General features: G+C 43.3%; 1 protein-coding gene across 1 annotated transcript in view; it reads right to left on the reverse strand.

The window, feature by feature from the left end:
- The window catches only part of LOC121864112 (histidine decarboxylase-like), a 185393-nt gene that overhangs the window by 45316 nt on the left and 123457 nt on the right, over positions 1 to 16620 (reverse strand). The window contains exons 8-9 of the mRNA XM_042363026.1: positions 16183 to 16326; positions 365 to 431 (exon numbers count right to left, since the gene is read on the reverse strand). Coding sequence (XP_042218960.1) covers positions 365 to 431; positions 16183 to 16326 — 211 coding nt within the window. The remainder of the gene's footprint in view (positions 1 to 364; positions 432 to 16182; positions 16327 to 16620) is intronic.

Genomic DNA, 16620 nt, shown 5'->3' on the forward strand with positions numbered 1-16620 from the left:
CTCTGTTTCCTCTGTACATCAATTACAATGTACAGCAATGGAGTTTTATTCCACGGACTGTGCATGAATTGAGGGAATTAGTACAGTTTGTTTTAAAAATCAGTAAGCATGGTAGAGTGGAAAATTAAAGTTGTGAAATTCCGTAGTAAACATTGGTGTTTGGACACTATCAAAGCTTATATTGGACAGGAGGTTATCGAGTAGAAATGCCTCCACAGTGTAACTGATACCCCTTCACCGCTCATGGCACACTTGATAGTGTAAAAATGCGTCATCACTGACAGTGAGAGCCAGAACTATGGTAATATCATAATAAAAATTACCAAGAACAGTGAGAAACCCACCAACCAAGTACTGTACTTACAAATGGGCCCCAGCTCCTTTAGGTGGTCGAACGAGCAAGAACCAGTAGTGCCTAGTGTGGCGCATAGCTGAAACATATAAGAATGTGGTTATCACTCTAAAACACATACTTATGTTCAACAAACTCCTATAGCCTATACACCTCGAATGGTGAAGGGATTCCTCCCTTACTGAATTTAAATTTTTGCATTAGAACAATCACGGCCAGTTTTCTGTTCCTGGTGGATAAACATCACCTAAAGATCGAACTATGGTAGTTCATGGATCCAAACACATTGCCTCTCGTGTTAGATGACAGTGTGCCCCCGTGAGCTAGAAAGAACAGTATTGTCAGAGAAAAAGAAAACCTTGTTTTTGTTATAATATTATTACTGTACTTCAACAACTAAGCTCGTAACTAGGTTAGTAGTTACACTCTTCTATCAACAATTTAAAATTATAAGAGATACGACTCCTTTCGACAACTAAACAAAGTTATGAAGAACAATGGTGTGACTCGACATAGGCTACTGGCCCTCTTTCTTCGGCACCACAGTGCCACAAGGTAACGATCCCTATTCACACACACATAGGCTCAATGCGCAGTGCGCACTAAGGGCGAAACCTGGAACTAAGTGATCAGCTGGCCTCCATGAGGCCAGCAGTATATCTTATCAAATTAATTCAATTATACACTGTTGACAAAACTACAAGCCTGTTACAATATTAACAAAAGTTACCTGGGATAATTTACCATCGAGAAGATGCGACTTTGTGGTTGTGATAAATAATTAAGACATACTGTAAACAACATAAAGTCATGCGTTCACAAATAATGATTACAATATTACTGGCAAGCCATAGGGGACATATGTGTCCGAATTTAAAGATGTTAATAAATATTAAAATAGTGCTAGTCTTTCCATAAAATAAATAAAGGACCATCAGGGAGGCAGTCAAGCATTCTCTCTCTCATGTCATTGGCATAAGGACATGCCAAGTCCATGCCTCGGGACAAAAAAAAAGAAAGCCCCACATGTTGACAACCCTTGTAAGCGACATCGACATTAATCACAAGTAAGTTCAGTTGAATTGCATACAGTGATTAGACAGTGATGGGGAAGGGGTATTCATGGTTAATGGGTGGATTATTCCAGCTAGCGGCTATCGGGTGGCGACTCACGGATGGCAGCTGTTGGTGGTGGCATTACTGATAACTGTTGGAGCCTAACAGCCAGGTTGATGACCTGATTGACCGGTTGGATGCACCCTGATTTCCCGGGTATTGCTGTGTAGGATCACAGGTGGGTGAGCCAACGCGACTGTAGCCATAGCACACACTGGATGGGCGGGTGCAGAGTCCGTGGACCACGCTACAAAAAAGCTAAGGAGTGTAATTATATGTGGGGAACGTAGGGGCTCAAACTAGATAACCTGAAGTTTACCTAGCAACCTGGCTGGTGTTTAAAGTGACCTGAATCCACTGAGGCAGGATTATCTCTGTCGCTTTCACTCTCAAGTAACGTTAACAGGAATCAACAGCCCCTGTATGCAACTGAATGAACTCTTAATGGTGTGATGTAGACTTGACGGTTTATGGGAGACTGAAATCTCATGGTACTAGTGATTAGATTAACCAGTGGCTTCTGAGTAACTGTGCTGATTCTCTATTAAGTAACTTCCATTTTCATAAAGTATGAGTGTACGTGGGTTGCTTACCAAGTCCTGGTGTAAGGTCAATAGGCCATCGTGGTTGATCTTACACTCTGGAGGCAGGGGTGCTAAGGCATTTATTTGGTGCTATGCATGTGGTGTACTGACTGAAATGGTGTATTGACATTAAAGGTGTCCACATCTGAGCGAGTGTCTCTGTGCATGGTTACGGGTATGGTGAAGGAAGCACCCACGATTTATGAGCACAGGAGTAAAGTACAAAAATACAGCTGGTGAGCCATCCTCCTGACAAGTCATTAGTGGCTCCTCGTCCTCATACAATTTCACGTTTTATGTATGAGCTTGCTGATTGAGATTTAATTATATCAGGCATTTATGATATTTTATGATTATCTTCTTGGATTTCAGGCATTTATAAAATTTTATGAATGTGTTGCTGAGGGGATGCTGGTTAGGTCATATCATCCAATATGTTGGGACACACGGTGTGTAATGGGACATGCCAGTGTCTTGAGTAATTATTGGGTCTGTAAGCTTACATTGGGACTAGTGCAACAATTTTTCCTGTGCAGATATTGTTTGTGTCTAGTGATGCAAGGGCGTGTTGAGGGGTTAATACTATGGTCATATTTTCCTGTGCAGATTATGTTTTTCTAGTGCTGTAATGGTGTGCTAAGGATTAATACAAATATCATACTATTACCTGTTGAATCTCTTTAATCCCACTCTCAGGAACACCAGTCCAGGTCACGGTACATAATAAAGGAAATATCTGAAGTTTGTGCTGATTCGTTATTCTGAGGGGCCCTTCCACTGTGTCACCATGCAGAAATCACCCCAATAAGAATTCCGATTGGTTACACACACACACACGTTTTCTTGTTTCCTTGTGGTTATCAGCATATACTTGGATCACGCTCACCTACAGTGATTTACTTGCATATATATATATATATATATATATATATATATATATATATATATATATATATATATATATATATATATATATATATATATATATATATATATATATATATATATATATATATATATATAGACAGTTAACCCTCACTTTACGCGGTCCCGCATTCAGCGTTTCCACGTTTACGCGGTGCCTTGCCAGAACCTAACGTGCTCACATTACGCGGTACGTGAACCCCATTACGCGGAGAGTGTCCGGCGCGACGCTATTTTTAGATTCGCCCCACCCGCCCGCCTGCCTGCCTGTGCTCCTTGCCTCTCCCTCCTCCTCCCTCCGCTTGGGCAAGCCGCGCGGTAAGGTTGCGCACTGTGTGTCTTTGTTGCGTTATCACTGACGTCATATGACGTATCGGACTGTGATTGGCCATGCATCCCTACCCCCCTCTGCTGCTAGCTGTAATTGGCTTAAAGTATTATGACGTGTCCACCCGGGGAAGGGAGGGAGGGAGGAAAGACGACGCTTGACCTAGCCGCGGCAGTTTCATCCCTCAAGGCCACTCCGTGTAAACGCGCATCCATTGTTCCGTAAATTGGCTTCCGCCGGACCACCACCCCCAGAAAGAAACCTTTCCTTACCTGGACCCAGCGGCACTAAGCCAAAGAAGACACGACGTTCCTTAAGCTACGAGGTGAAGTATACCATCATCCAAGAGTTGGAGAAAGGAACAAGGCAGGTTGATTTGGCGCGCCAGCATGGTGTGAATGAATCTACGATTCGAACAATAAAGAAGGATGCAGCCAAGATAAAGGAGCACATGAAGATCACAAAGTCTACAGGTGCTTCAATGATCAAGTATTTTCACAACCAGGTGCTTCTCAAGACAGAAAAATTACTTGTGAGGTACTTGGTGCGTCAGGCGCGACGGAACATGGCGGTCGACACGCGCTCTGTTAAGGACTACGCACGTGAACTGTATATGGCAGTGGCACGAAAGATGGGAATTACAGAGCCCAAACCCTTTAACGCTTCCTCTGGGTGGTTACAGAGGTTTAAGATCCGGAACAAGATCACCAATATAAACATTGGTGGTGAAGAAGCGAGTGCTGACCGTGCTGCGGCGAGGGAATTTCCTCCGTTTTTACGTGAGATTATGGAGGAAGGACAGTACAGTGGCGACCAGGTGTTTAACATGGACGAATCTGGTCTTTTCTGGAAAAAGCTACCTTCCAAGTCCTTCGTTGTAAAGAATGCCAGCAGGATTCGGGGCCGGAAGATGCAGAAGGAACGCATCACCGTCCTGTTTACCACCAATGCCTCCGGTACCTGTAAGCTCAAGTTATCGGTGACCCACACAGCACGCAAGCCGCACGCCTACAAAACCATGGACATGACCAAGCTAAATGTCCACTGGCTGACCGCACGTAAGGCGTGGATGTTCTCTACACTGTCCCTCTCCTGGTTTGATGACTGTTTCGTTCCCGATGTAAAGAAATTCTGTGAGGGACAGAATGTGCCATTCAATATTTTGTTGCTGCTGGACAACGCACCAGGACACTCGCCCCTACTGTTAGATCGTCACCCCAACGTAAAAGTGGTCTTCCTTCCTCCCAACACTACGTCTATATTACAGCCCATGGACCAAGAGTTAATCTGTAATGTAAAAGCTGCATTCTCAACAAAAAAATTCCAGCTCCTGAACGACTACACCAACACCAGGGAAGAGTTGCGAAACCTGAGTGACACCACCACCGATAGCAAGAGCGAAGAAGATGAGGATCAACAGTTGGCACAGCAAAAAATACTGTTCAAACAATTCTGGAGAGTATTTAACATCAAGAAAGCTGTGGATTTCTTGGTGGAATCATGGGATCAGCTGTCTATTGCTACAATTCGTCACGCATGGAGACATGTGTTGCATGGAATACCAGGTGAGAGGAGGAGTCAATCTGTGGCTGGTGAGGTTCAGAATGTTGCAGTAGCAGTGGACCTTGCCAGAGAAGCTGCGCAGACTGTTACAGTTCCAGGCTTCTCCGAGACCACCAACGACGACATCCTGGAGGTGATCAGAGATCCTGAAGTGACTGCCGAGGAGATGTTGGAAGAAGATCACGTCAGTGAAGAGGAGGAAGAAGGTGCGTCATTCTCCGAAGAACACAGTTTAACTCATAGTGATATTAAGGGTGCCATGGAGTGTGCAGAGAAAATGAAGTCCTTCCTTTCCCGCGACAATGACGACGACCGCTATGAAGTCTTCCATACCCGGCTGGTGCAGGCTATGGAGCCGTACATCACGGTGTATCACGACAACATAAACACCAGCCGTCAAAAAAGCATAACCGAGTTCTTCGCCCGCAACCCACCACAGCCAGCCCAAGCCAGTGATAAGTGACAGTGAAGATGACTTTGAGGGATTTGTCAGGGAAGCCTTGACAACTGTAAGTGACAGTGATGGTGATTCACCTAGTAATGGTGATTCACCTGAGGGCCAGTAATCTGCCCTCTGCCTCGGAACCAGCCTCCATCCCCGTATGCCGACCCATCTCTTCTACTACCGTAAGTGTTCCACCTAACTTTTAGTTTTTCTAACCTAATCTTTATTTTTCCTATGTTAACCTTTATTTTTCCTAACCTAACCTCTTCTATATTACTTGTTTTTTCATACCATCATAAAGTTAAGATAAAATTTTTACTACAACATAGTTGTGTGTCGTCAAAAAGTGGAGTTCGGGGGTCAGCCCGGACTCCATTTCAATTAATCCCATATGTTATGTTATTCACTTTACGCGTTTCTCACTTTACGCGGGACCCTGCGGGTTACATTAACCGCCTAAAGTGAGGGTTAACTGTGTGTATATATATATATATATATATATATATATATATATATATATATATATATATATATATATATATATATATATATATATATATATATATATATATATATATATATATATATATATATATATATATATATATATATATATATCATGTAGGTAGATTCACAATGAAAACGTGGATAAGATAAATCTTGATAAAATCGCATGGGAAAAGGGAAACAACGGAGCACCTTAGCTTTAGTCTTTATTCAAGACATCTTCAGAGGCAACTGAAGATGTCTTGAATAAAGACGAAAGCTAAGGTGCTCCGTTGTTTCCCTTTTCCCGTGATATTTTATCAATTACAATTTCCCGAGGGTTAGGATAATCAAGTATGAAAACTACATAGACACATTGTTAATTTATATATATATATATATATATATATATATATATATATATATATATATATATATATATATATACTTCATTTTTAGTCCATATAACACGCGGACTTTGAACATATAATCAACTGCCTCACGGTCGGAATTACTGGACATTAATTTCTCACTTGACTTGGGGTTTATTAAGTATTATTAGATGGTAATTGCAGTGGAAGTGCCCCCTTGAAGAAAAAGCCCGAACCAGCACAAGAACACTTAAATTTACTACAAAATGAATTCTCCGTGACCCGTGGAAGGATAGCATCTGTGATTGGGATGAATGAGACGCACTGTAAAATTTAGACACTTCTATTCCCTTCAACACTACAGACACAATCAAATAATGGTACACCAACATATGCGCACCTCCTAACATGAACTTAAAACACTGCTCTGGGGAATAAAAGCTATACATGATATTGAAATTATTAGAAACTTAGACAATGCCTCATAGGACAACAATAAATTCAAAGTATTAAGAAGTGTTGCTTGCACACATGAAACAGGCCTTAAGGGTTTTCACAAAATAATATCCACCACTGCAGAAATGGTATAAAAATAAGAAATTATTAATGCCACCATGAATAGGCCTAAAGGGCACTCAATAGAATTATGTTACACCAACAGATGCAGGCCTTACGGGTTTTCAACACAATAATATCAATCACTGAGAAAATGGTACTAAAAAAATAAGAAATTAATAACTCTACAATGAATAGGCCTTAAGAGCACTCAACAAAATTATGTTACCCAAACAGATGCACACCTCCTAACCTAACTTAAACACTACTCTGGGGAACAAAGGTTATACCTGAGATTGAAATTATAAAGAAATATGAAATGCATTAAAGGAACTAAATCACAGTATCACTTACAACAGAAGGGAGAAAATTCATCTGAAAAACAGTTCCCTCATTCTCTAGTTTCAATTAGTGACACAAACATTAAAAACAATACTATCAAAATTATTTAAGAAATATTAACTACACACAGCAAGACAACATCAGTAACTGAAAAAATAGTAATAACTACACACAAAAATATTATCACTATTATTAAGAAGTTACTGAGTCCACCAATACCCGTGAACCATGCTTCCTAACCTAACACATAGATTCCACATGCACTCATAGTTTTTAAGGCACAACCAACAGGCACCCGTAGTTTAAGGCCCAAACCAGCCTTTCTCAACCTTGAAAATGTACCTCTAAGTTCCACTAGACTCTTGGCCTCAGTGTGTGATCATTCATTCACTCAGCTGGCTTCACTTTACACCCAGTACATTGTAGGGTTTCGTGATATAATGTTGTCTAGCACTCAGGATGGATGGAAACTCTAAGGTGGTTTTCTTATATAATATAAGTTAACCACCACCTTAGAGTTTCCATCCATCCTGAGTGCTAGACAACACAATATCATGAAACCCTACAAATGGTGACCCCCGGAGATTCGCACTCACACAGGATGGAGGAGAAACTGATTACGCTCGCAGTCTTCAAGCAGCATGGAAGACTGGCTTATCCACACAGAAGCAGCTCTGCTACTCTAAGCAGACACCAGCTCCTCTTCCTGCCCCAAGCACCACATCCTACCGACCCCGGCCCAGCAGTAACCCCTGCCACCCCTGACGCGGTCTCTGTTCCTGAGTGCGGACCCACACACCCCTCTTTTCTCCCTCAGGTACTCCCTGCTAATGTCCTGCACCCTGCTGCTGTCGTGGACCCAGCTGCTGTCACGAGCCCTAATCCGCTTCTGCTGACGCAGCCCCTGCTCCTGACCCAGGCCCACACACCCCAGCAGGCGCATCTGACGACTCTGTACCTGTCATGAGGGAAGCACAACATTCATCGCCTCCACACACCCTTTTTCTCCCTCTCTCCCACAGATAGTGTGTAGATAGACAGTTGTATCCAGCGACCGGCTCATCCACGCCATCGCCGTTGTCTCACAAGAGGCATGCACTGCCCGTTCTACCTCACATGTGCTAAGCAACTCTACAGACAACAAGTCTCCTACACTGCCTGGAGGGAAGGGGGAGTATTGTAGTGGACGTCTCCCCTACAACTGCGTAGCCGCATTCCAATGCCACCTGCTACGTCTTCCCTAGCAACCAAACGAGCGGCCCAGGGGGGGGGGCGTCACCAGATGCCACAGTATCCTAGCAGGTCAAGACCGGCGATTTCCAGGTTGACTCACGGATGACTCACGGCTGCTGGGTATATAAGCTCTGTCTCTCCATTGAGATTCATTCCCTCTCTTCTTGAACAACACCTCTCCGCCTGCCTGGCGGTCCTCGCTCCAGCCGGCGAGCATGGCGACCCACCAGCTGTCCTTCTCTGAGCGTCCTCACCAACCAGCTCTCTCATTCTGCTCTCGGTTCCTGAACACGCAACACCTCCTCCAAGCAAGCTCCTCGCTGTCCCGTTCTCATTCAACCTGGAGGCCAGCAACAGGCAACATCTTCTCTAACGAAGCTCCTGCACATCTACCTCCTTCAACACGCTACTCACCGAACGTGTCTACTGAGCAGCTCCTCACCACACGGCACCTCCAGCACCAGACTGTCTACCATATAACTTATATTATATAAGAAAACCACCACCTTAGAGTTTCCATCCATCCTGAGTGCTAGACAACATAATATCACGAAACCCTACAACATCCATGAACGGAAGGGAGTGAACAACTACGACCTTGTATAGTTAAGAGAAGCTTTAGCTTCCAGTTAGTAAAAGGTTTTCACTAAACTGCTTGAAGATATGTGATATTGTGAGCCGAGGTAGAGGAGAGCTGATGACCCCAAACGATCGTCACGTCGTTAGTTGGGCACCCAGACAGCTGGTTTCACTCCAACTCACACCATGTTCAACAGCGTGGCCCAAACTCAGGTCAGTGGACGTTCATAGTCATACAGCTCGCGTGGGGACCAGGGTTGCCAAATGGTCGTTTCCACGGCCAAATTTCTCTACTATGGCCGCAAAAATTTCGCCTGGCCGTGGAAAATGGATGGTCACGGCCAAACTATTTGGCTGTACTTTGTAAAACACGTATTAATTCCTCATCTAGTGGATTTTTATGACAAGTATAGCAGATTTTCAAATTTATCATTGAAAACGCTGGCTCAGTGACCTCACCTAATCAGTGATCTCACCTCTTCACATGATTACGTGACCTACTGAGCTGAGTGACCTTACTAGTTACTACCTTAGTTGTTAGTTCTCATAATTGAGTTGTTCAGGCTGAACGTGTCCAGCATATGGGTTAAGCTTCAGAGCTTACAAAGCCATCTGAGTTACTTTCTGAACTTCTGAGTGCTAGTTTTCAAAATGTCCACCAGTAAATGGAAAGGGTCCTACGACAGTGGTAGAAAATATAACAAATCATGGGAAGAAAAATACGTCTGGGTTAGTATAGCCAGTGATGGAAGTGAAAATGGTCCAGTTCCAAGGAAAATGTTGCAGAGATTTCAAAGTAAAACCACACATGATGGAGCTATTCAACTCTGCAAACATGTATGAGAAGGAAAAACCAGGGGACGATGACTAACTAGACGTTTTTGCTTACGTCAACTAGTGTTATCAAGTTCTCCACCATTATCATGCTCCCCCATCACATTTCAGATTAAGGTAAACAGGGCCGTCCCTAGGAGGGTGCGGGGCCCGGGGCAACTCAGCCACTGCGGGGCCCCAGATTATAAGGTCAGAGGAACCCACCCATACCAACCCCCATGGGACTGTCGCTATGGATGTTAAGGTCACGGTTGCGATGGTGGCGTAAGCCGTCAGGTCAGATTAACCAGTCAACAGGTAATGTGTCCGAGGTCACTGGGTCTAGTGCTGGGCCCCGCGGGGCCCCCACACGCGCGGGGCCTCGGGCGGTCGCCCCCCCTAAAGGACGGGCCTGAAGATAAATCTTCACCATAGATTACAGATATTATGTTTATGCAATTATTGGGCTCTCAATTCGAACTGAAAATTGGGTTTTATTGCAACATTTTAAGTGGATATTGTAGGGGAGACTTTTATTTTGTGTGGATTGCAAAAATAGCCTTATGCTTCCCATCCAAAAAGATTTGGCCGAAGTTTGGCCGTGAGATGACACGAGTATTGGCCGTGAAGCTTGTCGTACATCTGGCAACCCAGGTGGGGACGCTTCATACCACCTGCTCCACCGCTCGGGTTTGGTCTATAGAATTCCTGTAAAAAACCCTCTGTTAGCTATTGTACTCACTCATTGTTTGTTTTTACTGCCCTATCTAGGCTCTGAGAGATTGAATAAAGCTTACTTGTTAATACTGGTGTTGAATAAACGAAGGAAACCAGTTCACACGACGTTCACCTTGACCTCTCTCACCAGTCACCACTCCCCAAGCCATACTGTACTTGCTCACGCGTTCGCTTTTCAGGAGTGACTTATTTACCAGACGATTAACAGCTTAATTAGGACGTACGCAACATTTTCAGACAGGTACACGATCTATAATTATTTTCAATTTAATAACTGATATTTCATTTCATAATTCGCCTCCAGATAAAGTCGCCAGAGTATACTTAATATTATATGGGTGCAGTTCGCGACGCTCTCACTACTGTTGATAAGCGCTGTCCCCCCTCAGACGACCTTGAAACTCAGTATTGCCAATGGCGTGGCATTTGAAATTACACTGAAATTTCTGAATAATATACTGCTAATGAATATGATGCATTTCTTTGTGTACGAACCTCTGTCCTGCATGGCAGTGAACAGTGACATTGTGGGGTACGGGTAGTTTGGGTTCACACACAGGATGGGATGGAAAAAAGTCACGATGTGCTGTCTGTATACATGTTGTATTGGATGTACAATGCAGCTTGGTGCTGGGAAGGCAGCATGGTTACAAGCGTGATGTAGAGAGAGCTGGTTGGTGAGGATGCTCAGAGGAGGACAGCGTGGGTCGCCATGCTCGCCGGCAGGGCGAGGGGCCGCCAGGCAGCGGCGGAGAGGTGGTGGTGTTGCTTGCTGCGGCTGTAGCTAGAAGAAAGAAGAGGCACAAGGTCAGGTCTTAAATAGCGGGGTTAGGCGTGGCTTAGTAGTTGACCTCTGTGATGTATGGCGGCGCTGGTTGACCCAGACCACGAGGCATACACGGGAATTCGCGGGTCGGCTACTCAGTGACAAACAGCGTTTGTAGAAAATCCAACATCACCCACATGAATCTGATCTATGTATATATGTGTGTAGGTATTGTTTATGTGTGTGTGTGTATATATATATATTTGATAAAATCACGGGAAAATGCAGAGCACCTTAGCTTTCCTTTATTCAAGACATCTTCAGTTGCCCTGAAAATGTCTTGAATAAAGACGAAAGCAAGTGCTGTGTTTCTTTCCCGTGATTTTATCAAGATTTATCTTATCCACGTTTTCAGGGATTTACGAAATATATATATATATATATATATATATATATACACTTCTGTGTGCTGTACTCACCCTGATGTAAATATACCTAGAACTGTGTTTCTTTACTATATATATATATATATATATATATATATATATATATATATATATATATACTGTTAATGAATATGATGAACCTCTGTCCTGCGTGGCAGTGAGAAGTGATACCACCCTCAGTGTCAAGACCTGACTGAATTACTCAGAATAGGCAAACTGTACTCCAAGCTTTTTCCATAAATTTGTTAAACTAAAAGGAGTGCAATTCGAACATGGGCTGATAAACAACAGGGCCTGCAAACAATGCATATCCCAGTGCCGAATGGGGGTATTCTTGATACTGTCATGACAAAAACCTGCAGAGACCCTCGGCCAGATTGAAAGAATACACCAGGAGTGGCTTGATGAAAATGACCCGGAAATCAATGCGCTCGTCGATCACAAACATGCTGCTTTAACTGCCTGGCAGAACAACCCTCAGTCTCGGACCAAAGCAAATACCTTCCACAAGAAGAGAGCGGCAGCCCAGCATGAACTTCATTATCTAAACTCTAAAGAATGACTGGTTTAAAAAGTAAATCATGTGAAATGCAAGAACTTGCAGATCAACACAAGATGCACGAATTTTTAAATTCCACTAAAACATTTTATAGGCCAATCCGCTCATCTGATGGTAACTCAACCGAAACACTGATGTGGATATCCTGACTACCCAGTAAGTCCCTCAGCATCCAGAGCTGACCCACCTCATCTATCCTCCATCCCTGGACGAGGTAGCAACTGCCATCAAACAGATGAAAAATAACGAAGCCTCAGGGCCTGACGGAATCTCAGCCGAGGTGTATAAAGAAAGGAGGACCTCTGCTTACCAGCCATCTTCAATCTCTCCTGGAGAATATATGGGAACAGGAGGCAATTCCCCAAGCTCTTAAAGACAACATCGTCAATATTTATACGAACAAAGGAGACGGGCCAGACTGTGGCTACTACCGCGGGATCTCGCTGTTGTCCGTAGCTGGCAAGATTATCGCCTAAGTCCTACTAAACAGACTTCTCCCCGAGACAGAAAATTTCCTCCCAGAATCCCAATATGGCCTTAGACCATCATGTGGCACCACTAACATGATCTTTGCTGCCCATCAGATACAGGAAAGTGCAGAGAACAGCTTCGCGACCTGTACATGGCTTTCATCGACCTAACCAAGGCCTTCGACTCGGTCAGCAGGGAAGCCCTCTGGTGGACCCTCAGCCATTTTGGCTGCCCATCAAAATTCATCGCCATTGTGAGGCAACTCCACGATGGAATGAACGGCAGTATCCTGCACAATAGCACCTGTTTGCCATCATGATTGCTACATGTGGACTTTTTAACCCAAGCCAACTCTGGAAAAACCACCAAGAAAGTCTTTCAGAGGATCTGCTTCATCAAGCAACAAGAGAACATCCTGGTCAAGAGATTGAGTTCATGGATGCCATGTTCAACAGGGCTCTGATCATGCTGGAAGACAAAGTGACGGAGCTATGCGGAAAAAACCTGACTGATTTTCGATTGCCTTCCCCAAACCGAGAAGAACCAGAAGTGGCAAACAGGGAGTTGCTCAGAGAGACAGACTACTCAGTTGAAGTTCTGGTGAATTTTCTTGAAGAAAATGAGCCTCACCAGGTGCCTGATCAAGCAAATGCTTATGAACAGATCTTGCAAGCGATACAAGCGGAGCAGGGAGGTATGATCTTTCTCGGTGCACCTAGCGGGACAGGAAAAACATTCCTGATAACCTTATGTTGGCCAAAGTACGTCATCAGGGGAAAATTGCTCTTGCTGTGGCATCCTCAGGCATTGCTGCAACACTACTAGAAGGAGGACGTACTGCACACTCAACTTTTAAATTGCCTCTCAAGCTCGCTCACAATGAGAATCCAGTGTGCAACATCAAAAACGGATCGGCAAAGGCAAAACTCTTAGAAAAATGCAGCCTCATAGTCTGGGATGAATGCACTGTCTCACAAGTTAGCGTTTGAAGCATTGGACAGGACCTTGCAAGACATACGAGAAAATGATCAGCTCATGGGTGGCATTACAATGGTCATTGCTGGAGAATTTCGCCAGACCCTACCTGTCATTCCTCGGAGCACTCCAGCTGATGAACTGAATGCGTGCCTCAAGGCATCATACCTTTGGAGAAGTGTTCAGACACTCACTCTATCCACAAACATGAGAGTACATCTACAAGGAGATCAGGATGCTGGACGGTTTGCAAACCTTCTACTACAGCTTGGGAATGGAACTTTCCCTGTTGATTCAGGACAAATAATCATTCCTTAAGGATGTGGAAATGTTGTAAAGTCCTCAACTGAGCTCACGAACATGGTCTACCCAAACATTATCCACCACTACAAGGATCACAAGTGGCTGCGTGAACGCGCAATTCTGGCACCAAAGAATGAAACAGTGGCTGAAATCAACATGACTCTACTCAGACAGCTTCCAGGCAGTGAGACCTTATTCAAATCTGTTGATACAGTAATCGACAAGGACCAAGCAGTCCAGTACCCTGCAGAATTCCGTAATTCTTTGGAGCCCGCTGGAATGCCTCCTCACCACCTCACTCTCAAGATTGGAACTCCTATAATGTTCTTAAGAAATCTTGAACCACCAATCCTCTGCAATGGCACAAGACTGGTGGTGAAGAACATGATGCCACATGTACTGGAAGCTACAATACTGACAGGAAAAGCTAAAGGAGAGGATGTTTTTATACCAAGGATACCTCTCATTACCACTGACCTGCCATTTGAGTTCAAGCGACTTCAGTTCCCGGTTAAAGTGAACTTTGCCATGACCATCTGCAAAAGCCAGGAACAGTCCTAAAGATGGTTGGCCTAAACCTGGTGTTTCCTTGCTTCTCTCATGGACAGTTCTATGTTGGATGCTCCAGAGTGGGAACTGGCAAAAATCTGTACATACTTGCTGCAAAGGGCAAAACCAAAAATGTGGTCTACCTTAATGTACTACAGTGAGACAATTTGGAGCCTCCCGGAGGGTGGCGTCCTACTGTGGCCTTGTTACGTGGAAAGCGTAGTTTCATAACGTAGAGGACAACCAGGGAAAACACAAGCATCTTAACTAAGTTGGGTTTCTAATTACCCTGTACTAATGTTTCTGAAAAACATTTCTCATCATCAGAGCCTAGAAAGCAGTCAAAAAGTTTTAAAAAATACAGGTAAAATACAATAAAAACGAAATGTTATACTAAAATTTACCTTCCTCAAATTTAAAAAGAAAATTTTAATTTAAAATCAATAAAAATAACGGGAGACCTACGTACAAAACTAAAATAATTTTTTTCTTCTCATTTGAGGAAGGTAAATTTTAGTATAATATTTCGTTTTTATTGTATATTACCTGTAAATTTTAATTTTTTTGACTGCTTTCTAGGCTCTGATGATGAGAAATACTTTTCCGAAACGTTACTAATTAAAGAAACCCAACTTAGTCAAGATGTTTGTGTTTTTCCTGGTTCTCCTCTTCATATATACAAGTAGATATACCAGATATAATATGTAAAGACTTAACTGGAGTAAGTCCCGAATTTCTTTTTACAAATAAATACTAAAGAAAGCTTCATTGATGAGATATCCCACTTAGAAGTGTAATAAATATAAGATATATAGATACATAATATTATATACAAAAATGTGCATGCACCTAAGTGAAAAGGTACATGCACACAGAGCCGCATACAAACACATTTACATACACTCTCTTCTCTTTGTTACTCTACTAGCCTCTTTCTCTGCTCGTTATCACCTCTTCTCTCCCGCCTTCCATTCACCGTCACTCCACACATTGTTGGGCTTATCTCTTCACGGATGCCCAAAATAACACATCTCTTAAACCAAGGGATCTACTGCTCCTTGACAAAGGCCCTAGAAGACTCGCTGAGTACGAAGGAGTGTCGGTAGGGAGCCCGATAAGAGGCAGAGAGAGGCAGTTTGGTAGGATGGCTGGAGGAGAGGCAGGGTAGGAAGAAGGCAATTGATTATTTCTCAGTAACAAGATGTACTGATAGGGGGCGCAGGTAAGATAGGCAATGGGGGACTCACCTCACACTACTCACACGACTAAATTTTCAATTATGACGTACCTGATATTAGTTCCATAAAAAACATACTAATAATCACTACGCCAACAATCAACAAAATGCATTGGAAAACTAACTTCATTCAGACAAATAGACACAGGAAACATTTACACAACTCTTTATTCCGTTTAACAAACACAGACTGACATATCTTACCTACATAAGAAATACTTAATATAAAACAGTATACTGAATGCACAACAGGGACAGTGGTACCAATTGTCTTCCACAAGTCTTGGTAACAGGTCAAACAACAATATTCGTCACAGCTGGGCGAGACTTGTGGCACATACAAACAAACAAACAAACAAACAAACAAACAAACAAACACACACACACACACACACACACACACACACACTTACACACCAAAAGTGACAACAACGTAAAGTTCCTCACAAAAAAAGGTATAAGGCCCTTCTCCCTGTCATTGTGGATGGCCTCCACCACCTTGTCGCCTCTCATGCTCAGGTTGTCGTCGCTTTCAATGTAACGCATCTTCACCAACCCGATCAAGCCGGCCTTCTCCACCGACGAGTGTGCCTGTATGGAAAGACCACGATATACCAGGATTAGGATACACAGTATCTTCACCAGTCTCGCCATTAGTATACCTTTATGGGAAATGTGAATATGTAATGGTACACCTGGTTATTGGGGTGAAATATTATTGGGGTGACTCTCAAATTGAGTAAGCCAATAAAGGTGACCTAGAATGGAACAAAATTGATATCAATGAAGACCGCATGAGATATGGGCTCTAGAGGGTGCCCTTAAGAGAGTATGGTGGCAACAACTCGGGCCACGAAAGAATCTCCCCGTGGGTCAGTCAGTCAT

Source organism: Homarus americanus, unplaced genomic scaffold, assembly GCF_018991925.1.
Source record: "Homarus americanus isolate GMGI-L3 unplaced genomic scaffold, GMGI_Hamer_2.0 scaffold26351, whole genome shotgun sequence".
Taxonomy (NCBI): Eukaryota; Metazoa; Arthropoda; class Malacostraca; order Decapoda; family Nephropidae; genus Homarus; species Homarus americanus.